Below are 23,503 nucleotides of genomic sequence, written 5' to 3'. Positions count from 1 at the left end.
GTCCCCAAAAAAGAAACCAAAGATAAATATAATGCTGGGCTAGATTTTCAGATCTCTGCCTCCCCTGGAGCCCAAATTCTCCTGGCACTCCACACTACAAACCTCTTCCAGCCATGAGTGGGCGCCCCAAGACAAGAATTCACACCTGGCACCAAACAACCACTGATGTTTTTTAAACATAAATCAAATTCTCCTTTATCAAAAGGGACTCCAAGCAGGATTTACTCCTGATTTTTAATTCTCAAAACTTTACTGTTGTCCTAAAAATGAACTGTTTTTAATGAAAGTTTTGCCAAGGGAAAATCATGAATTCACAATAATTTTTGAAGCCTGAAACTCTGAACACTTCAGAGGTTGTTTCTAGAGAAGAGCTTCAGTGCTGGCATGTTCCTGACTGAAGGATCACTGAGAATTGAGCAGGTTCCTAGTTCCATTTTTCTATTTCCCCTTATTTATTCATCACCATTAAAAGTCTCTCCCATAAAATGAATTCACATTGGCATCACTCTACAGCCAGCTGCTCAAGTGGCATGTCATGCTCCTTTACCTTGCAAACCTTTGACTTTTTGGGATGAATTACAAGCTCTTGGAATAAAACCAGGTTGGAAACCAGTGTATGCTGGGTCCATTGGTGCTGGCAAGGCTCCTCAGCCACATATTTTTGCTGTTTCCTATAAATACTTGGGGTATCTCTAATTGCTGAGCACATTACAAACATGACACAGGTAAGGTGCTACAGAGTTGATTATTCCTGATTTTAATAGAGTTTAAAACTCAGTCATGTAAAGGATATTCTGTCACATTTAGTATAAGCAGAGGTATAAATTTTGGAATAGAGGAGTTAATAAACTGGCGTGGTATTACAAAGAAGCATTTTGCCCACAGATCAGCTGACAGGAAGCCTTTTTTTTTCTTCTGATAATTTCAAAGACATCTTTTTGGGAAGCCTTTCTTGTTTAGAAAAATTCACTCACATCCAGGATTTTGGAAGGAGCAAGGGATAGATCCCAGGCACATGTGATGCAGCTGTATTCTGTACATTAATTTCATGCAAATATCACTGCTCCTGTCCCAGGGAGCAGCAGGAATGCCATGACGTGGCAGACCTCTGTTGGCATGCTCCTGGCTTTTTCAAAATCTGAAATTACTCCTTTTTGACACAAAAGAAGCCTTTTGGGTGCTCCCAATCAGCAGTGATGCTGCAGCATCCCACTGTGCCTACACAGGCTAGTGGGAGGGAAAGGGGATGCTCAAGGGACACAACCCCTTTGCTAAAAACCCAGGCAGCAGAGTGCTGCAGTGCTGGAAATGGGGGAATGGGATGTGCATTTCCACTCCCTCAGGGCCATCCTGTGTGAGGCAGATGGTGCAGGCACCCTCAGCCATCTGGTGGTCGGGAATCCTCAAAGGACATGTGAGGTCACTGGATTAACCCTGTACCTGTCTCCTTTGTCCCTCTGCCAGCAAAACTTTCCAGCCATCCACTCCTTCACCACCTGTGCTTGGCCTTTCAGGAACTGTTCTATCCCTGTCTCTAGGGCAGCTGCATGTGGGTTAAAGGGGAGCTCTACAGTTTTAGGTATGGGTGGTTTAGTTTTCCATCATGAAAGGGATCCTGCATCCCTCAGTGCACACTTCAAGGCAGCCACTTCCCCTATAGATGACCCTAAGTAGAGGGATAGTGGAAATCCATAGGAGATGGAGCAGCTGCAAGCCTGGTGTTGAGGCATTAGACACAAAGCAGTGTTTCTCTGCAAAAAAAAACATGATAGGAAACATTTGTGTTTCCTGCCTGTGACCCAATTCCATGCACTGCAATTTTATTAGTTTGCTCTTGATTAAAAAGGTAATGCTGCTGCTTTGTCCCTCAAAATGATTCTCTTTAAAAAGTGTTCAATGAAATTAGGGGTATTTGATTTGAATGTGCTGTGAAAATATACAAAAAAATATCAGTTGTGCCCCCTGGGGATTTTCAGAGTTTTGTTGGGAGCATAAATAGGTTTTGGGAAGGCCTTTCACTCCAAGACATCCCTGTTTCAACCCATCCACAGGTATGAATAAAACTCTGCAGGAGTGAATTTTGACAAGAATACCATTAGATTAAACAAGGCTAAATACATAAATATACAGATGCACATTCTGCTAATTATATACACACGTGTGTGTGCATACATTTTTAATTATTTAATCTTACCCACACCTACACACGGAGACTTTCTAAATATAAACCACATCTCTGAAAAAAGAAAAACCCAAAGCAGTGAAAATTACAAGTCAAACCCAACCCAGACTTGCTTAGAACCCAGACTTTAAGTGAAAAGCTGCTTTCCATTATTACCACCTGCTTGTGCATGCCTTGTAGCTGTTTCCAAGATGTGATGCACATATAGAACAATCACATTTAGGTTGGAAAAGACCTTTAAGACCATTGAGCCAAACTGTGAGCCCAGCACTGCCAAGTCCTTGGAGGATTATTTTCTCTGCATTAACCCTAGGGATTGCTGACTGGCAACTGCACTGTAACACAAGATCAATCCCTCCTCTGAATTCCTCTGCTCCCCTCGAGATTATGCAGCAGGATTCTGACTTTTCTGCCCCTATTAAAAATCCCATTCTGTCTCAGAAAAGATTTATGCTGGATGAGCATAAATCATGTAAAAAAACATGATTTGGGGATTTTGCAGTTTCTGGATTTTGGGGAGAAAGCACCACAATACGAGGTACCAGAGGTCAGGGATGCACCAACATCTCCCTCTGCAACTCATCCTCATGTGCCACCTTGCTCCACCATGTCACCCTCATGTTACCCCTTCTCATTCTTATTTCTCTCCATTTGCACCCTTTAAATGCCTGCTGTGTCTTCCAGCTCTTTCAGTCCCTCAGTGGGATTCATGGCCTAAATGTGCAGGGGATGGGGCAGGACTGTGCCTGGAGCAAGTGATTCCCCTCCCTCCATCAAAGGAAAGGGCTCACCTGGAACTGGGCACTGATGCTGGGTGGTTTTTTCTTCTTATGGAGGTGGAGGAGGGATTTGGTGATGCGGTCGTGCAGTGTCAGGTTTGTGAGATGCTTGAGGGACTTCACATCCAGCAAGTGCTGTGGAAAAAGAGACAATCCATAGAAAATCCAGATGCTACCATCACACCATCTGCTATATCCATCTTTAATCCTAAGAGGTTCCTTAGGTGAAGCAATCTCAACAGGGAACACTGAGGGATGGGTTCCCTGTGAGGGTGTGAGGCCCTGGCACAGGTTGCCCAGAAGCTGTGGCTGCCCCATCCCTGGAAGTGTCCAAGGCCAGGGCAGACAGGGCTTGGAGTACCCTGGTCTAAAGGAAGGTGACCCTGCCTATGGCAGGGGGTAGACGTGGATGACATTTAAGGTCCTTTCTAACACAAACCATTCCATGATTCTATGATTCTCCTCACTGTTAATGTTCATTGATTAATTGCATTGGTGCCACTCCAGGTGCAAGATGGACATAGAGAGGTGTAAAAACAATGTTTGCTCCTCTCCTGGTGCTCTGTTCCTGATCACAGATGCAGCACCAGTGAGTACCACAAAAAGCATTATTCTCCTAGGGACAACAGATCTCCTGGCATCTCTTAAAATACAATAAATGTAGACAAGATGGAGGGAAAGTAACAAGGTTGTTGTCTATCGGGTACCAGCTCTCCTGCATCACTTGCTTGCTCATTTTAGTTTAGAGATTTAGTTATTAAATTTCACCAGTGTGTACGTACTCCTCCTCAGAAGGAGGAAAAAGGAGCCAAAATAGTTACAAGCAGGATGTAAGTGCTCATATATCTCTCTCCCAGCAGAAATCAGGGCTGAAATCCTTTGGGTTTATATAGATTAAAGAGCCCTGAACTGAGCTGAGTTGACCAAAGTCTTGGTGTAGACACAATGGTCTTTCTTCATATCCAGCAGCATGGCATTACTGTGCTACAGCCTTAACCCACAGAACACAGAGAGAAATGCTGCTTCTCACTCACCTTTGGGAGACTGGGTTTGGCTTTGAAGTTCTTATTTCGCCTAGGGAGATAATAAACAGCTCAGGTTAATCCACAGTGCAGTTGTGGAATAGAGGAGTTTATGAAACCAGCCCCTTTAAATCCCCTGAGCAGCTGCTGCCTGGAGCTGGCACTGAAATGGGGCTGCCCCTGCTTATTGCAGACTGAGAGGAATGATCCAATTAATGGAATAGTTACATTGGAAATGATGGCATGCTAGGAATTTGGGAAGAAGCCATGTCACAAAATGATTGAGCAGCCTCCTGATTTCCAACCCTCATGTTCATCAGGGCCACCCTGGGATGTTCCCTGAACCTTGAGGAGGCTGCAGTGTGAATCACCAACATCATCTGCCCTGATAATTTATAATGGAAACTTTGATATGATGCTAAAAGTGTGACTGCTGTATCTCCAGACTGGTGTGACCAGCAGGTTTGTTCCTTCTTCCTTTTTTCTGACATTCTGAATGAATGAGATGAGCAAAATCAGACATGTCAAATGTACTGGAGTTGCTTTGATCCAACTGGGAAACACCTCCAAGTCTCCTTGGCACCCTGAGAGTTTTATATCCTGGCTATTCACATTCCCCTAGCTACCCATGCTGCACAGATCCCCTCCTGGGTACTGACATGAGGATGCCATGGGCTCTCTCCAGTAGTTTGCTGTTGGTTGTGCTGACAAATATTCCATCTTTGTCCAGGAAGGTGCCAGGGCTGGAGAGCCTGTTGTGCCTCATCCCCATCCGGCCATTCCAGCCAACTGCAAAGGCATCCCTGAAACACCAGACACCATTAGGAAGAGATAAAAAACACAGTTCTATGATAAAAATAGATCACAGAATAACCCATTGGTAGAAAATGAGCTGCTGCTTTTTTTTCCACTGTTCATTCACTCTCATGGGGGAGTCCCTGGTGCCAGCACATGAAGCACCTCTCAAAGATCAAACATTCACAAAAGGAACAAATTATCAGCAGGACAATAACATCCTCCAGCTCTCCCAGACAGAAACCTTGTGTCTGCAGATACCTCTAGATACCTTTGGTGGACTGAAGGATATGAGGCCATGACATCTGGTGCTGACTTTGTTTCCTCAAATTCATGCACTCATTCCATTATGAAGAGAAAAATAAATCTAATTTGCAATAAACTCATTATCTGTCACAAAGATGGATGTCAGCTCCAGTTGGATGGATGGGTTAACCCAGAATCATTCTCTGGGACCTGATTACAAATCAATGACTCAATTTGGTCCCCCTTGCCATGGAGCATAACTGCTGTGGTCTCCAGAAATGCTCACCTGCCTTCAGAAGGGCTAAAGGAAATGAGGAGAAGAACCAAAATCCCATCTTGGAGGGATGGAAATAGATACTTAACCAAACTGCACATCAGGACAAGCAATTTCCTGAGATGAGAAGCCTTGCAGTGGTGTCTGGGGAATATGAAGCCTCTTATAGGCAGCACCCAAACAACAAAATACTTTTGGCTTGGTGGGTTTTTTGGTGGTTTATCAGAGTTTTTAAAGTCTAGATTTTTTATCAGCCTTGCAGAAATCATACAGAATAAAAGCAATCTAAGGATTAATGTGGGGGCTGCAATGTGCCCCCCCTCCCCCTCAGTTATCTCAGACAGGAGGAAAGGGAACAGGATGAGACTCTAGGCTGCACCAGGTCATGAGGATGCAGAAGGATACGGTGATTTAACCGTGGCCTCAGGCGCCGGCTACTTCTGAGGTCTGACAACAAGGCAGCCCTTTGCCTTAAAGACCTGATTTGGAGGAAAGGCAAATCTCAAGTGCCACATGGAAATTAATAAATAATGGATGTAAAGCTCAAAGCCTGGAGCCAGATCCTTGGAGCAACGTCACCTCGCTGCCTCATCTGAGCACTTCCCAAATTCCTTCCTGATCCTATTAAATCAGCATTTTGACATAGACCACTATTATAAGGAGGGATCAACCACAGCAAAGTAAAACCCCTGGCTAAGTGCTCCAGGACCTGCTTTCTTAAGCATTCCATTGACAGATTGTTAGTGAGAAGCTTGAATATCCAAGTGATCCTTCCTGTTCACCTTTCTTCTCTTTACATCTCAGGCACCATCCACCAAAACCCTCCTGTTTGCAGGGGGAAAAAAAAGTCACCAGTTGACAGGAACCACTAAAGCTCAACAGCCAGTTTTGGGATGCACAACACCATTAATCCTGACTAACTTCTCTGGAAAACCTTAGAAATTCCCAGGTGGTTTTGAAAAACCCAAGAGATAAAATGTCAGCTCTGTTCGTTATGGACACTTTAGGATGGATATGGTCATGTGCAACAGATGCAGCTTTTGCAGCTTTGGGTTCAATCACCTCACTGAGCCCAGCCAGCTGTTTCCAGACCAATACCTGCTCAGACACCCCTGCACATCAAAGTGCCACTAGTGAGCACCAACCAGCAGGATCCCAACCAGCCCAAGTGGTTTTGGTTAGGCATGGCCTGGCCTTCATTTCCCAGCAGCTGGGGAAGACACTTGAAATGCTCTGCTGAAGCCTGGCTTCCCACCCAGCATGTGCAAACCACCCGTCCACGTTTTTTTCTGAGATCAGAGGAGAGCACTTGGCTCCCTACACCCTCCCCAGTGACTTCCTGAGTGATGTCATGCCTCAAAATTGCTTTTAGAAACAGGCCTCGAGCCATCCTCTAGGCTGGATGCACAACCACACTTATCACCACATGATCATGAGATGGCTCTGAAAGCAATTCCTGTTTAATTTAATAAATTGCTTGCCAGTCAATCTGCTGGGAAGCTGCTAAAGCCAATCTCTCTTCTACACATGTTACCTGCACTCCTGTGCTCACCTCCTCCTGCTAAACAAGTGCCTGAAATATCAACATTCATCACATGTGACATGACTCTCCAGATCAACAGTAGCTACATCAAAGGGAGCAAAATCACCTGCTTACTCTGAAAGCACAGGTTGGACCCTGGAGATCTTGTGAGACACCTGGTTCTCTTCCAAAAGGAAAGGGCAAAGGTGACATTTGGGGACCCATTGCTGCCCAAGGGAAGAGAAGCTCATGGACCACCTGTGGTGCTATTGAGGCGCCACAGAAAGAGGAATACAGGAGTTAGGATTCCCCCAAAAGCACTTTTTCTGCAAATAAAGGCTCAGATTGAGGCTGCTGGTAGAGCACAGCTGCTGAGGATGAGGAAGAAAAACACAGTTCCTCAATTCTGGCTGTTTAGGCTGACTTGTCTGCTGTGCTGGCATGGGTTAAGCCACATCACCAGGGCTGACCACACACTGAACTCCACAGTAAATAAACACATCCTCCCCCTTGCTGGGGTCAGGAGGAACTTCCCTGCCTTTACAGTGTCCCTTTGCTGAGATAATTGAAATATTTTGAGCTACAAAAAAAAGTTGGCAGCCCCAGGTCCCACACTAAAGTGCCTCCAAAGCTGGAGCTGGGCATTCAAGAAAAGCCCTGTCCCAGTTCACAGATATTCCTCATGTGCCAAAGGCTGGATAAAGAAACTGCAGGAATCTTCTTATCTACAAGGGAAGATCTCCAAAGTGACAAAGTTTCATGTTACGTTATCTTGAGGGAAACTTGCACAATCAGAGGTGCTGGAAACAGGGAACGTCACTCTGGTGACACCAACCTTCCCTGCTTCAAGTGTCACCAAGGAATGACTGTCACCATAACCCAACCCACCAGAGCCCCAGCAGCTGCAGCATCATGAGAAAGGAAAGGAGGGTGCCAAAGACTGAGGTGAGCACAGCCAGGGTTGCATCACCTTCCCAGGATAGGGTGGCATTGCTTGCACCAGTTGGATTTCTGCTCAAATTTGAGAAGTAGCACATATTTATGAATTCAGTCCCACCATTTTAAGCAAGTCCCATCCTCTCTAACCACTGAAATGGACTTAAAATTATGTGAGAACATTCAGTTCTTCAATAGGGTGCTACTGCCTCTCTCAAAGGGGAGGAATTCAGAGGAAGAAGGACATTCTCTTCTTGATGGCACTCAGAGAGCATGTAGTGAACAAAATCAGGCAGAAGAAGCCACTTTTCTTCCCCTAGGAAAAAGGAACAATGTGTATCTAATTTTTGTTGTGGTTATTTGGCATTAAAGTCATTAAAAATGAGCCTTCATAATATCCTTGAAGGATGTTTTATTTTGTGTGGAAGGGAAGGCACTGAGATGCAAGGATTGATTTAACAGACACATGAAATGGAGACAGACTCAGACTCCTCTTGACTTGTTCTGAGCTTCTCATTAACCTCAGAGCAGCCATAAAGACACACCTGGATATCTGCAGCTCCAAGCAATGCTTGTAGGAGCTGAGGGTGCCCCTATCACTTCCCTCCCCAGCATACACCTGCTCAGAGATGCACCATACACCTTTAAGGGGTATTGAGAAAATCAGACCTCCTGGGATGTGTGGAGGGATAGCACAAGAATAGCTAGGAAAAGGATGAGTGCCCAGACATGCCTTGAAAATGAAGACTCTGGCTTCACAAGCAAGTTAATTCTGGAATGGGGATGGAGAAGGCTTTGCACAATAGGCACAGACCTGTATCTCAAGTGTAGAGCCGAGTCTCATTCAGTAGCTGCTTAAATGGTCAAAAACTTCAAGGAAGGATTTTAAAATAAAAATGTACATAAAAAATGTAAAAATCAATCATTTTTGAAGCAAATGTGCTTTTTTTCCCCCTGAAAACATGCAAGCATTTGGCAAAGTACCATCTCAAACCCCATAACTTCCAGGTTTTCCATATTCCAAGGTGTCTGGTGCCACCATATACCGTATGCAGTTCTGCACCCAAACCTGTCCTCCTTAAATGACTATTTCCTTGGTATTGGCACATTCGTTCATTTTTTTAAGCTTCTTATCCCCTTGTACACCCACCACCAACAACTGCTGCCTTTGACACAGGGAAGTTGATTTCCCTGCCTGCTGCTTAGTCAGGAAAGGTGTTTAGAACCAATCACACAGCAGAGAAAAAAACAAAGAGAAATAAGACTGATAGGAGAGACAGGAGAAATATCAGCACAGCCATTTTTAGGTGCAGTCAGTGCTCTCTCATCCCAGACCCCTGGCCATGGCAAGGTAAGAGCAGCCTACCTTGGGCTCCTCTCGTTGATGGTGTTGGCTCCCTGGAGGTCTGAGAGCGGTGTCCTCGGGCTCTTGCGGGTGATACCTGAAGCAGCACATGAAGAAGAAGTTTCTAGCTGGCTCACAGCCAAGAGACAATGAGCAGAACCATAGCTCAGCCCTGACTCTGGCATGGAGCAGCAGACGTGTCCTGGCACATGCTGGGTGCCAGGGATGCCATCACTTCCCAGTCCCACCTCCCTGCCAGAGTCAGCACCCTGGTGAGTAACACTGTTTGCTCCAGCCTCTCATTCCCCTCCCACACATGCATGGGGTGCTTCAGGGACATGCTGTCCCAGCTAGCAAATGGGGTGAGGGAAGGAGATGATGGGGGGGAGCAGTCACTCATGTTCTCCATGTCCAAGAGATTCCCAAGCTTTTCATTGTGCATGGGATAACCCAGCTGCATGGGCAAAACACCTGCACAAAATTAGAATGCTTGGAAAAATGGCCACTTATTCCTTAGACACTTCTCTCCCTACCTCCAAATATATGGACATGTGCAGCAAGAAGGAAATACTTTATATACTACTTATAAAGATTTGATATGGTCATTTATTCCTTAGACACTTCTCTCTACCTCCACATATACAGACATGTGCAGCAAGTAGGAAATACTTTATACTTTCTATACTATTTATAAAGGCTTGATAGCCTATTGGGACCATATCTTTGATAACTAGAATGCTTGGAAAAATGGTAATTTATTCCTTAGACACTTCTTTTCTCTCTACCTCCAAATATATGGACATGTGCAGCAAGTAGGAAATACTTTATACTTCATATTTTATATACTATTTATAAAGGCTTGATAGCCCACTGGGACCATATCCTTTGATAACTAGAATAATTTATTTGCAAATAAATAAAATATATCTAATCAAACAATATATTAAATAAAGTATCTATTTTGTATTCAGCCTAGGAAGCTGCCACACATAGTTACAGTAGCAGCTGTTATCTTCCTCCAAGTGGAAATGTTTTGTAACCAGGCACTTACAAAGACAGGAGGCAATTTTTGTAGACAACAAAACACTTCAAGTCACCAAACCACAGACTTAAAGATCTGATAATGTGGAGTTTGACATGAAAACAGTTGAGCAATTTTATAACTGTCTCAAAATCACTGCTGTGAGACAGGAAAAAATCACAGCTCTCACCTCAGCATGGGGCAAATGTATTTTATTTTACCCTGAGACATCTACAGTGGGAAAAAAGCTTTCTAAAAAGAAAAAGGTCTAAACTATAGTTGGTAGCAGGACAGGAGGAAGCAGTGGCATATCCCCTCCTCTCCATATTTATAATTCCACTATTTCATGCAGCCCAGGTGCTGAGTTAAAAGGTGTCCTGGTGATTTTTTCTTCTGAAAGATGAACACAAAGCAAATATGCTGAGACCTGAGCCTGTCCTGCTGTTATGAGCCTGGAATTCCTGAGGAGAAGATGAATTCCTACCAGAGTCAATGGTGACATCACTTTAAGTGATTTAACCCTCCTTGCCCTGTTAAGGTGTTGTAACAGCTCATCTTGAAGCTGAACAGGAGAATCTGTGAATTGAGCAGGAGATCCCTGAAAAGGCTGATGGTCCAGCTAATTAAGTTTTTGCATCTAAAGGTGCCCAAATATCCTGGAAATACCAACAAAAGAAAATTTGAGGGTGTGCTGTTCCAGGTCATCTTTGAACCCTGCCTGTGCTACAAGGCAGGACCAACCAAATCACTCCTGCTGAGAAAGTTTTGGCACCTCCAGCACTGGAGATTTTTGGAAAGCAAGGCAGGTAATGTATTTGAGCACTTAAAAACAACCAAGCTCAAAATATCCAATATCCAAAAATATCCAGGCTCCAATAGCAAGCTCAAAACTCTTTCCAATCACTCTGTTTGCCATTCAATCCATTTCTGGGTTACATTTCTTGCCCTAGGAGTGTTCTTGTATCTCTTTCAAGACTGGCATTTCTGTGTCCAAAGTCCTGATTTAGAGCACAGAAACCCAATTGTAAAGAGGGAAAAATGGGAATAACCATTTGCTTAAAATGATTGCATTAGGAATTTGCTTAAAATGTTGCATTAGTACTTTATGTAGTTAGTTTAGACTAAGAAAGCACCTAATGTCTGGCTAGGCTTATTTTTAATATAGATTAAATATATTTTAATATACCTGTACACTCCTCTGTTAAGGCCCAAAAGGCTTTTCTTGTCTAAAGGAGTCCATGAAAAACAGTATTTCACTGGTATTTCCAAGATTTGTTTAAATTTAATTTTAATTTAATAATTTTTGTGGACTAAAAATATGTCTTCCTACCCTTCCCTGCACACCCCACCAAAGAAAGAAAAGGTCCAAAACACCTTTCAACCCAACAAGTCAAGCTGAAGTGATGAAGAAAAGCTTGTATCAAATTATCCCTGCATCCACACCTTGCATTGCTCAGGAAAAGGGAATTTCTATTTCAGGTTTGCAGGTAACTGCTGCATTTAAACTGAATCATGGTTCTGCCAGCTCAGGACCTTAAGTGACTTGTTGATTAACAAAGGTCACAGTGCACAAGTTGGGTTGAAGAGAATTGCTTTAGATACACCAAATATAAAGACACTGTGCCATCACTTGGCTCTTTAAATGCAGCCAAAAAAAGCTGTAATGTTGATGTAAATTATTTTCTTGGAAATAAGGGGGATTTTTATAAACAGAAGGTAAAAAGGTCTTAGATTTCAGCTGGTGAGTTGCACATAGCCTTGAGAATTGTGTCTGGTGAATATGGGCTAACAAACTGTAGGAATTGATACAGCAGGAAAGAACAATGTGGCAACAACCTCTCACTCCCTTCATCCAGCTCAGACAGCCTAAGCAGGTTTACACTTCAGGCAAAAATTATTCTGATTTTTCAAGCATATTCCCTTTCCTTCAGCTGGAATGTTTTGGAAAGATGAACTGATTTACCTAACAGGTCTTTGCCCTTGCTGAGAAGAGTTTTGGGTAAGCCCTGTCTACTCCCTATGGATGAATGCCAAGTAGCAGAGCTCTAGTCTTGAACCAGATGTGTCTAAACCCACAAACCTGGTGGACTCCACAGCACCAGGGAAGCAGCTGATGGTGAGGGAAGGGTGACCAGTGGGCTCCAGAAGCTCAATACCAAGGGAATCTCAATAAACTCATCAAACCAATTTTTCTCTCTTTGTTCAGAGCTAATTGCACAGTTCAAGACAAGGAGATGACCTTGGTTCCGTCTCATGGATGTATTACCTCATCTGACTTGTGGGGAAAAGCCAAGTCCCTGAGGCCAAGCCCAAAACCTGATGGATTCTGAACATTACACTTCAGCTTGGCAAGGCTGGGAGCCTGGGGAAGCAGGAGCACACTCCTGGGAAGAGGGGAAGGATCTCTGAATGCACAACAAGAATTACTTGTCTGTGTGGTCAGATGCCAATTTACAAACTGTGGCAATGTTCTTCTCAGACACACATGCTGGATTTATTGTTAAAGATCCCAAATTGTGTGGACTAGTCTATACTAGTGAGGTTTTGAGGTGCTGAGCTCAACATTGAGTTCAACTTCCTGCTTCTCACTAAATTAAAGCTCTAAGTATCTCTTGAGTTGAATGACTTCCCTTTTTCCCACCTAAGGAACTGCAAACTAAACACCCCAAAATCTCCCATATTGCTGAGCCAACTTAAAAATTAAAGTTACATTGATTCATTAACTGCAAGTAAAATTACTCTGCTGATAACTATCTTCCTTTACAATAGTTTCTTAGGAGTATCAGTAAGGTCATTTGGCACAATACCACTTAATAAAATCTAAAATCAAGTAAAATTTAGTATTGCTCCTTTATTTTTTCTTATAGCAGTGTTGGGACCTTGTAGGGGAAAATAAAGTAGTTAAATTAATAATGAAAGCCTAAATCAAGACCTAAACCACCACTGCTCCCCCAACCCCACATGCTGCAGGAAGCACAAACATCTGGCAGAAGGTTTCTAACAGTAAAACAATATTTATGAAGATTTAACATGCATCTACTGTACTTACTGTGCTCAGCTCTACAGAAAAAAGGTGGTTTCCACTTACACCTAAATTTCATTAAGTTTAAGCAAGTTGGGCTGAGGCTTTGCCCATGCAGAGCAGCTCTATTTCTCAGAGCTTTAACATACAACATGAAGGAAGAGAATAATGATAGGCAAACAATATATCTAAATATGAGAGCACCAAATAGCTATTTAAATATAAAAGTAAAATAGAGTAGTTCAGGCAAGAGTGTCCATGTTGTCATGCAGGATGAGTTTATTACATGACAGAGGAGTGAAGATGAAGAAATGGAGACCAAGTGCATCATTCTGTAAAACAACATTGACAATGACTCTGAAGTAAAAGCCCTGGGAGACAATATTTTCACAAGCTGAAGGTATTTCTGAAGTCAAATGAAATCCAAATTAAGTTAAATTCCAGCTGCACCAGCCTTGTATCAAGAATATTCCTTATTAATGTCAGTGAGTAAATGGGGAAATTGCCAATAAAATGATTTTTGCGAGTTCCCAAGAGATATGGGTTTGCTTTTAATTTGACTCTTCCAACTCTGCCTGATCATTTCCCAACAGGCTCAGAACTAATCTCTGGCAGCTGGTTTGATCATGGGGGGCTCCTCAGGCACTGTTGTTCATTTTTTTCTCCATGGAATGCACCTGGTTTCCATCTCTGGGTGTGTGAGTGTGGTATCAGAGGGGAGGGTGGGTGGTGGAGCCTTACTGTACTTCTCCTCCTTGCACCTCTGCAGGATCTCTAAGCTCCTCTGATGAACTGGGTGGTGGAGAAAGCTAAAACTATCCACACTTTTCAAAACCGCACATGGCACTGCATCATCATGCCCTTGGGAAGCAAAATAAAAACAAACAAAAAAAAATGGAGAGAAGAGAAAGATTTAATAAGCAGAAATCAGGAGAAGGGAAGGAACAAGCCCAAAGGAGCTCAAGGGTCACACGTTTTGTGCTTGACATAATTTAACTGTGGTTTCCTCTGCACTGTGGCATGGGAGCAATGGGCTGGACCATGTCCCAGTCTTAATTATAATCCTCATCAGACAGAGCATAAACTCTTAATAATCACTCCAAGATTATTTTGGCAAAAAGAGGATTATTAGATAAATTTCTACCTTTATTAACTTTTTTTTTAAAACCCTTTCTGTGTCTCTGACTGGTGTTACTGGCAAATCCCTGTCCAGATGCTCCATAAGACAACCACCTGGAACTCTCATCTTGCATCCCAGCGCTACATTTTGCTCAGATTTTGGTAATTAAAAGGAAAAATTTAAATTATTTGCATTAAGCACCATTTCTGTATTTGCTGAGGGCAGAGAACACAGGAACTGGAGTTCAGCAGGATAGGTTTGAGGTGGAAGAAACCATCAATGTGTGGCCAAGAGGACTTCTGATGGCCCAGCTGTGAGCACAGGGTGGAGGAGAGGTGACACCAGTGACAATGTGCCAGCACACAGTGATCTCTGTCACTGCTGGCCAAGTCCAGGATGTGCCACACTCCCAGGGAGGTCACTGTGCAGTCACTTTGTGACAGCAAAGTGGAGAGCATTCCATACCAACACATCAATCCATGGGAAAGGACTGATCTGAATTTTACACAGGAACACTGTCAAGGGGCACCTTCCTCACCTTACCAGCAGTGAGACCTCAAACACCAAGCTTTTGGTTGCTGCCACCTTTATTTGGCAAATGCAGCCTTTTTATTGATTATTTTGAGGGCAGTGGTTTTATTGGTGATAGACTTCAGGAATAAATCTGTAGAAGCCAGTGGGATTATTTTTAAGAAGGAATTACCCAAGGAGCAACCCTTGTTGGCCAAATCCAAATGCAGAGGACAGGCACAGCCTCAAGACCTGAACCTTCATCAAAGCAAGGATTTAGGTCCAGCAAAACCACAGCCTAGCTTGTATGAACAGCACCATTTTTTCCATCCAGTTTTTGCTAAGAATTTGAGGGGTTTGCATAATAAATGTGCATTGATGACGGCAAAAGAAGTCAATCTGCCAATATTCCTAAATATTTCCAAATATTTAGGAATTCCAATAATTCCAATATTTCCTAAAAAGCTTGACAGTGTTCCTTTAAGCCAAGTTCACAAACACATCCAGTTCTAACATGCAGTTCTATTGGACCATTTCCCTCCTCACTGATAAACTTAGTAATAAAATTAATTAAAAATCAAATTATTGAAGAGTTCCACCCTTCAGCTAAGTGCAGCTGATCCTGGCATCTTTCATTTGAGGAGAGTTGGCAGCACCATAAGAAGAAGCAGAACACAAAGGTACCAAAGAAAATTCACAGTGACACCACTTTGCTGCTCTTCACCTTCAAGGTAACAAGGACAGTCACACAGTCACCAAAAGCTGCACCACAAGGATAGCAGGAGCACCAAAAAAGGAAGAGTTCCTAAAGCTAGCAAGAAAAATGCTGATTATTCTTCCAGAAGTATCTACTTGGCATGGAGGAGACAACCAAAAGGATGATGTGGAAAGGAAGCAGAGAAAAATTTCACAGAGCTGCTTAGACATAAGCCAGGGATTTTTCCAATAAATCCCTGTTGGGTATTGCAAGCATAAAAGCACAAGAGATCCAGTTGGGGTTCAGACAAAGAGTGCCAAGGGCCTTTAATTAAAAGAAGCACATTTTGGATGTTTCCCTGCTCCCTCACTTCACCTGCCTGATGGGTGGGGAAAGGACCTCAGGAGCCAAGAATGGGCAGCACAAATTGAAAAACTAGCTGTACAAATATTAAGTGTGTGCATGTGGATGACTGTGTGAGAGAGGCTTTCCTTACTCTACATCATTTTGTCAGTAGTTTTGGATCTGTGGGCAGGCAGATGCTCAAATCAAGCTAATTAAAGTGATTAAGGTTTGATAAAAACCAAAAATCTCAAATATGTGCTGCCTTTGGTTTTCTGCTTCTATCAAGATGGGAGAATTTTAGTGATACTTTGATAACTCATAAATATTTTCTGCCATAGATGCAAAGCATCAGTTTGGGGCTTTTCTGCATTATTTTGGAGAGAATTCCAGCATCTGGCAGTGGGGCCATCATGCTACACCAGCCTGTCACACTGTCCTGACACTGGCTGAGCCTTCTGCCTATTTCCACCTCTTCCACAGCCACCTGCTTTGGTGACAGGATTTTGGAGGAGGACAACAGAACAGGGGATGGGTGTAAGGTCACACCAGCAAAAACACAGTGAAAACACTGCTGCTGATCTCACCTTGCTAAGTGTGACCTGGGCAAAGTCAGAATTTTTCTGGTTTTTTTTTTTTTTTGACTCAAAACCCAGAAGGTACAAAGCATGAAGCAATCTGAATACAGCATTAAGGACATGGATAGATAATGGAGCAACACCATGAAAATATTTAGAAATTCAGCCATCACCATGTATTAGTTGATTTTGGTATGGAAAGAGAAGACAATGCAAGAACTGAGTCTCACAATTGTCTCAAGACCTCCTGGACTCATCCACTTTTATATATGTATGTATATGTATATATATCTGTAATCATATCTATATATTGATATACAGTAAGAGAGATATAAGCAAGTTACTGCTATAAAGTCTGGACTGAAAAGTGGGAGTGAGGAGATGAGCAGGGCAGTGTGCAGGACCAATTGCCAGAGACACAGAAAGCAAAGCAGGGCTTGAAATCAGCTCTTACTTCCTGAGATTGAATGATTTTTCTTATCTTCTGGGTTACCTCATTTGAGTTCAGCCTGGGGTTTATGCAAGATGAAAATGCAAAGATGGATTTTGCAAGCCACCTCTTTGGAGTGGCCTTTGTCACAGCACCAAACATCTTTGCCATCTCCTTCTTTGGTCACTCTGTCCAAAAATGCTGTCTTGATGTGCCAGGCTCATGAGAATCAGCTCTTCTCTTACACTGCATCTGAGACGAGTCAGAGCAAGAACCTCAAGAGCTGAAAGTTGATTTTTTTGCCTCCTGCTCTTCTTGGGATTTGCTCCCAAGAAAATTATTCTTTCTGCTTGAAGAGTTTGCATCCCTATGCTCCTTTTCCCAGGCTCCCTCACTCTCCATGATGCAAACCTCACTGATTACAAAGTAATTCATGGGGCAGCTGTGCATTTAATTTTAACCCAGCTGACATTTTCCCTGCTGAGGCTTTAATTCCATCACGGATTTCAAGCCCTCTTGTGCCCAGAAATGAATAGTAATAGCTTGTACCCATCTTTCCAAAATTGCTTTATGCAGAGAAATGGTCTAAAAGCACAGCCAGGTCTTGCCTGCCACAGCATGATGATGCACCATCACTTTCCTTTAATTTAATGCCCCTGTGATACGTGGTTCTGGATGACTGCAAAGCCATCCAGATGAATTTTGCTAGACAAGAGGCATGATCTCCTGCAGCTGAAAGAGTGAACAGTTTGAAAAATTATAGGAAGATTTATTGCCTTTTTTTTTTGTTTCCAGATGAACTCACAGATCAAGAATTATTTAAAAAAAAAATTTGTCTTTTTTGCTGGATAATTTGTATGTCTCTGTTTGAATGACTTGGGTTTTTCTATCCATGCATCCTACAAAAAAAGAAAATTTAAAACAGCAGCAAAATGAAAATATTTCCTTATATATTTATATATGCATTTCCTGTTACCTCAAAACTCCTAATAAATCGGACTACTTAAAACAGCATAACAACACATTAGACCCAAAGTGGTGCTGCAAACCAGTCTCCAGCAGCAGGTGATGGGCTCACATACCAGTTTTCTTCTCCACGTATCGTTTGGCAGCCTGCCTGAAGGCCACCATGGCCCTGAAGAAGGCCCTGAGCACAGCCCAGCGGAAGGCGGCCACGGGGTGCACGCCGATCATGCCGCAGATGAAGGCGCTCCGGCTGCTCCGCAGCAGCGCCACGATGTCCGGCCGCATGTGGTCCGTGTTCTTCTCACGGAAATCCTGCCCGGGGAAGGTTGGAAAGGGAGAAATGGTCAAACCTTACTAGTATGAATGTACAGTTCTGAGAATGAGGTTGGAATGAAAGGCACTTTTGAGAAACAATGATTCCTGCTACAAGCGGGTCCAAGGTCAAGAGAATATCTTGTTAAAATCCAAAAGGGTAGTTTTCTAGAGTTTAAAGTATAACACACTATAGGCTGTATGTAAATGTTATAGAATTTGTATCATGTATTAGATTGGCTAGTAAGATTTAAAATATTCATAAGAGAAGGAGATTTATTGTATTGTAAATGGGAACTCTCTCTCTTCTTCTCCTCTCCTCTCTTCTACTTCCTCTCTCTCCCTTTCATTTCTTTCTTATTATCCCCCACCCTCCTTTCTCCCCTCGCTCTTACACTCTCACCTCTCACCCTCCTCCTCCCTCACCCTCCCTAATCACTCTCCCCCATTCTCTCTATTTGTCCCCCCAAATTGCTCTGAGTTACCAGCTGTGGCTTTTAGCAAGATTCTCTGTACCCATACCCTCATAATAATAAACAGCAACTGTAACAGAGCAGCCTTCTGGGAGTGACTGAGTTTGTCCCAGAATAACCAGTCCACCATGACAGAGAGACCCCCACAGGGAAGGAGGAGAAAACAGGAAAATAAACACCATCCACACAATACTCATGGTAGATCTTCTGAGCCAGCACACCTATTGAATCCTGTTTCTTTTTCTCTCCTGCTCCCATATCAATACCTCTTTATGACCATCATCTCTGATGCTTATCACGTGCATTTATTGCATCAGAAACATGATGAGGAAATTGCAGCTGCAAATCCCCAGGCTGTTTCTCACACAGGCTCATCAGGTTACTGGAATTCCTTCTGCTAATAGCTGGCATGAATAGAAATAGGGTCAAGTTTGGAATCATTCATGTGGATTCCAGAGAGTACCTGTGGCAGTGGGATGCTGAGACTCAAGCACACATAACCAGTATTGAAATGGCCTAATTGTGAGGAAAACACTAGTTTTTCTACACAAACCAAGCCCAGAAAGGCCACCAGACATCCAATTTTAACTTGCACTAAACTCACTGTGCATCCCTAAATTCTTCCTGAAATGCCCACATGGAGGAGAACAGGAAAACCCTGTTCCTACCACCTTTTCATTTCCCCAAACACTTCTCTCCTGACCCGCCCATCTTCTTGGGCCAAATCCTCTCCAAAACATCTCTGTGGAGCCTCTGGGGTTTTCCCTCCCAGTCCCAGATTTAGATGAAAACAACAGCTGGGTGACAGACCTTGACTCCATACTTCACTTTGCCTGCATAGTGCTTGATGATGAAAGCTGGCTCCATCACTGCTGGGAATTCAATGTAGGAGTTCCCCTCGTGCTGACGCTTGAATTTGTCCAGCAGCGTCTGGTTGGTGGCTTGAGGAAAACTGAGTGGAGAGAATGGAAAGGAAGAAGCTGTAAACCCAACAGGAAAACTTTTCCACTTCTTTATTTGCCACAAAAGGGAAAGCAGAGACATTCTGAGCTTCCACTTCTGTGTGTGCTTCAGCAGAGCCTCTTGTTAAGAGAAAGCCAACCCTCCATCCTCAAACTTCACGGAAATCTGCAGCAGGGGATGTATTTCACAACTTTACCCAATTTGTTTTATCCCAGTACAATATCACAGGGAGAGCATCACTGTTGGTATCTTGTCAACAAGACAAGAAGTGAGGGAGAAACCTGCAAGGCAAATGATGGGAGAAGGCTGCATGCCCCTGGTCTTGTGGATCTGAGGTGACTTCAGCAAAATTACCTGGCCTCCCCTGCCTTTCACATGGAGGAAACTGGCATGAGCATCTGATGGGAGAACTGTTCTGCTCCAAAGTTTCCACACCAGAGCAGTCACAGAAGCCACATATTCACCCAAGAACTTCTCCCAGACACATGAATGCAACCAAGGATGCAAATCTGAGCTAAGACCCTGATGCCCATGAAACCCAGTGGAAATGGAACCCCTATGGACAAGTGCTCTCACTTCACTCTGCTTCAATTTTTACCAGTAAATTGCTAACTCCATCTTACATCTCAATAACCTACACATCCTGCTTTGACTCATGCACTTGGGTTCAACACCTTCACATCATCACATCCCAAGAGACAGGGAAAGAAATGAAGAGAGAAGCAAAGGAAAGCTTTTCTCTCCCCTTTAATGGAAGAAATTCTGGAAAGGAATTTTAATTATTATTTTTAAAGCTTTTTGCTCAGCTGGCTGATTCTCCACTCTGTGTGTTGCCGCCTCAAAAGCAACACTAGAAACACCAATCAGCAAGCTATTAGCACCTTTCTGGGAAGGTTTTTTTGTTTTTTTTTCAGAAAACTGAAGGATAAACACATTTTAACAGAAGAAGCAAATCTCATTTTCAAAGCCAGCATTTTCCTACTCACTTGCTTTCTTCGTCCAGCAGATGGAGCAGCCCTGTTGGCTTCTTGCTGATCAGGTTGATGCAGCTGGAGTTGTCTATGTAGTCAATGTTGTGCCAGCTAATTCCTTCTGCTCTATATTCCTCCTAAAAAAACCCCCATAGATCACATAATGATGACTTGGTGTAAGAAAAAATAAAAGACAATATCCAAAGGGTTTTGTGGAAACTGATACACTGTTTACCAAAACAGACATCTGTCCTGTAAATATTCCATCAATATTTGGAATTTCGTGATTGCAAAGAAAAGGATAAAGAACCTCTGGAACAACCTGAAACAAAATGAACCACAGAGAATTTCCCAATTTCAGATGCACCAGTCTTATGTAGAAATTATTTTAGGGCATCTAAATGAAAGTAGTTTAGCAATCATAATTTTTATCATATGTTTGAGGACTTGTGACTCACTATCTAAACAGAGATATTGGATCATGCACCTTACTCCATATGTTGGACAAAGTCCTGCTGATCCAGCTGCCTTTCTACTTCTCTATCACAGAACAATTTGATGGCAGAATTGAAGATAGAAAGGAAACAAGTTTCAAAATCCTAATAGGATGCACCTTTCTAATAATAATCAGATTATTATTGCTGCATCTGCCTTTACTTTTAATATGAGCAAACAGCTTTAAAAAAAGTATGTCCATCCTTGTCCAAAATTAACACGAATTCCACAGATATTCTTAGAAATAAAAAGCCTAAAGAGCTTTGAGACATTTCACAAGGAAATTTTTGCTAAAACAACCCCTAAAAGGTCTTGAATTCAATATTGGAGATGCATAATCAACAACAATACAGACAAATACAGAGGTATGCTGCCTTAGAAGGAGTTTTTAACATCCCTAAAGCCTTTGGGATTCAAAATATACAACATCCCATTGGGAAAAAAAATCCTGAAAATAAGGAATGGCTCTGCATCATGAATTTTCTTTTTTAATCTTTTACCTTTAGTTCTTGCCAAGCACATTCTCAAGTCCCAGCTGAACTGTGACAATCATGGCACTTTCAGAGTAAGCCAGGACAAAGTTTCCATCCAGGCTGTGTATTTTGGAGCAGGCATCAGCTGCTCCCAAGGGATTTCCCAGCAAGTCACTGGGAGTCAGCACCATCCATCAACTGCCCTCTTCCAATAGCCCTTTAATGGATTGCAGGGTCCATTAAGCCCAGCTTTGCCAGCTCAAGGCTGGTCAGGAGCATGCAGACAGCAATAAAACCTTGGTGTGATGAGCCAAGAGCAGCATTATTTCAGTGGTGACAGGCTGATGTTACCAGACTTAGATATTTATTATCGTCACTATTTGTTGAAATACTTGTTAGGGGGCTTTTCATTTTTTGCCCCTCAAACCCCATAAATCATGTAGAGTTTTACATATCCACACATCTAAGCTGAGAAACCACTGCTTTTCTCTAGAAGGCCTCAAGATATCCATAATTCCACATGGGACATTCAGCAGCTGCACAGCAAATGTGCTGTGAAACTCCTCTGGCCACATAAAAAACTTACACTGCTGCTGAGATCAGTGCAATAGCACTAATCAGCAATGCCAGATACAGAGATTTTAAAATAGTCTAGTAAATGACCAATAAAGACCAGAGTTCAAGGACATTACTTCTCATTTTCAGCTGTTCCACAGACCTGATGGTCAGTGATCAAGTCCTTCCTGGCCTAGTTTTGCTCAGCTGCAGGATTTTGGCTAATTCTCCCTCCTCTGCTCCTTTATTCTCTGGGCTGGGTCAGAAACACTCCCAGGCTCTGGGGTTCTTCTCTCCCTTCCATTCCCAACACAACCTGTTCCCACTCTGGCCAAATGAGAAGAGGGATTCAAGCCCTCAGCAAACAACCTTTTTCACAATAATTCACAGATTTGCTCTCATTTCAAGACAGGCAGCAGGAACTATTCCAGTGAAACTGCTCCAAAGCTTAAATAGAAATAAATCCCCCTTACTCCTTTTTCCCTAGCATTTTCCAGTTCTTTGCTTGGTCGCCTTCAGGATCTCAGATGAAGAGATACAACTATGGCTTTGGGATGGCTTGATGCCATTTCTGGGGCATTTGCTGGTCTGTAAAACACCCTGCAGATTGTCCACAGAAAGACAGAAGCTATAGGATAAAATCACTGCTGTCTATTAAATTGCAGTTGTTAATATTCCATATGATTCCTATATTTGTCTTCTAAAGATCTTCTTCCTGCAGGATTCAGGAAAAATCCATAAAAGCCACCTCCAAAATATTCCTTCATCTCTAATTATGACAACAAAGCCTCTGCCATCCTTTGATGGACACAGGGCTCTGGAACACTGGAATATTAGGGAATTTCACTCAAACAATATGAAGTTTTCATTTAACAGGACAAAAACAACATAAAACACTTTCAGTCCATTCAAACTATAACTCCTCAAGCCAGAGGTTGATTAAAAATCAAATTTATACCTTGATTTAAAACTAATTATGTTTAGGGGCACATTCAAATGTCCTGTTCCTGGAAGATCATCTCTGCATTAAGAACCAAATGTTGACATTACCACTCTCTGCAAAAGTTTCTACTGCAGTGAAGTCCACAGAGCCCCAGTTTTGGCATCCTTCCTTGCAATAAAAACATGAGGATTTACTCCTCCCATCCCTGGGTACCTGAAACCTGGTCTGCTGGAAAGAGGAGCAATGCCAGCTCACTGGGGAGAAGAGCACTGAGCTCCAGATTCAGCAAAAGAAATGGAGCAAAGAACTGAAAACGACATTAGGGGTTTTTTTAGAGTCCAGTAGCTCCACATTTTCATTTAATTATTGGGTAAGATGCTACAGATTGTTCTCCAGGTGACCTCTATGGACTCCATGAGGAGATTCCTGCTTCCCAAGTGGGAATTCAGAGACACATTGGCAGTATGGCAGCGTGGGCTGACTGAAGGCATCTGAATAAAACACAGTTCATGATGTTCAAATATATTAAAA

At 42.8% G+C, this 23,503-nt stretch overlaps 1 protein-coding gene across 13 annotated transcripts in view; it reads right to left on the bottom strand.

Moving 5' to 3' along the window:
* The window catches only part of MYO9A (myosin IXA), a 164,032-nt gene that overhangs the window by 28,009 nt on the left and 112,520 nt on the right, over nt 1-23,503 (bottom strand). For 12 of the 13 annotated variants that reach the window (XM_079317799.1, XM_079317793.1, XM_079317802.1 and 9 more), the window contains 8 exons: nt 20,522-20,643; nt 19,383-19,524; nt 17,904-18,099; nt 13,886-14,005; nt 9,123-9,198; nt 4,643-4,786; nt 3,996-4,035; nt 2,974-3,096 (listed from right to left, as the gene is read on the bottom strand). In XM_079317799.1, the coding sequence (XP_079173925.1) occupies nt 2,974-3,096; nt 3,996-4,035; nt 4,643-4,786; nt 9,123-9,198; nt 13,886-14,005; nt 17,904-18,099; nt 19,383-19,524; nt 20,522-20,643 (963 nt within the window). The remainder of the gene's footprint in view (nt 1-2,973; nt 3,097-3,995; nt 4,036-4,642; nt 4,787-9,122; nt 9,199-13,885; nt 14,006-17,903; nt 18,100-19,382; nt 19,525-20,521; nt 20,644-23,503) is intronic. The other variant, XM_079317794.1, reaches the window with a different exon arrangement.

Source organism: Erithacus rubecula, assembly GCF_903797595.1.
Source record: "Erithacus rubecula genome assembly, chromosome: 14".
Taxonomy (NCBI): Eukaryota; Metazoa; Chordata; class Aves; order Passeriformes; family Muscicapidae; genus Erithacus; species Erithacus rubecula.
The sequence above is the reverse complement of the archived record's forward strand: the minus strand, read 5'-3'. Positions and strand labels throughout refer to the sequence as shown.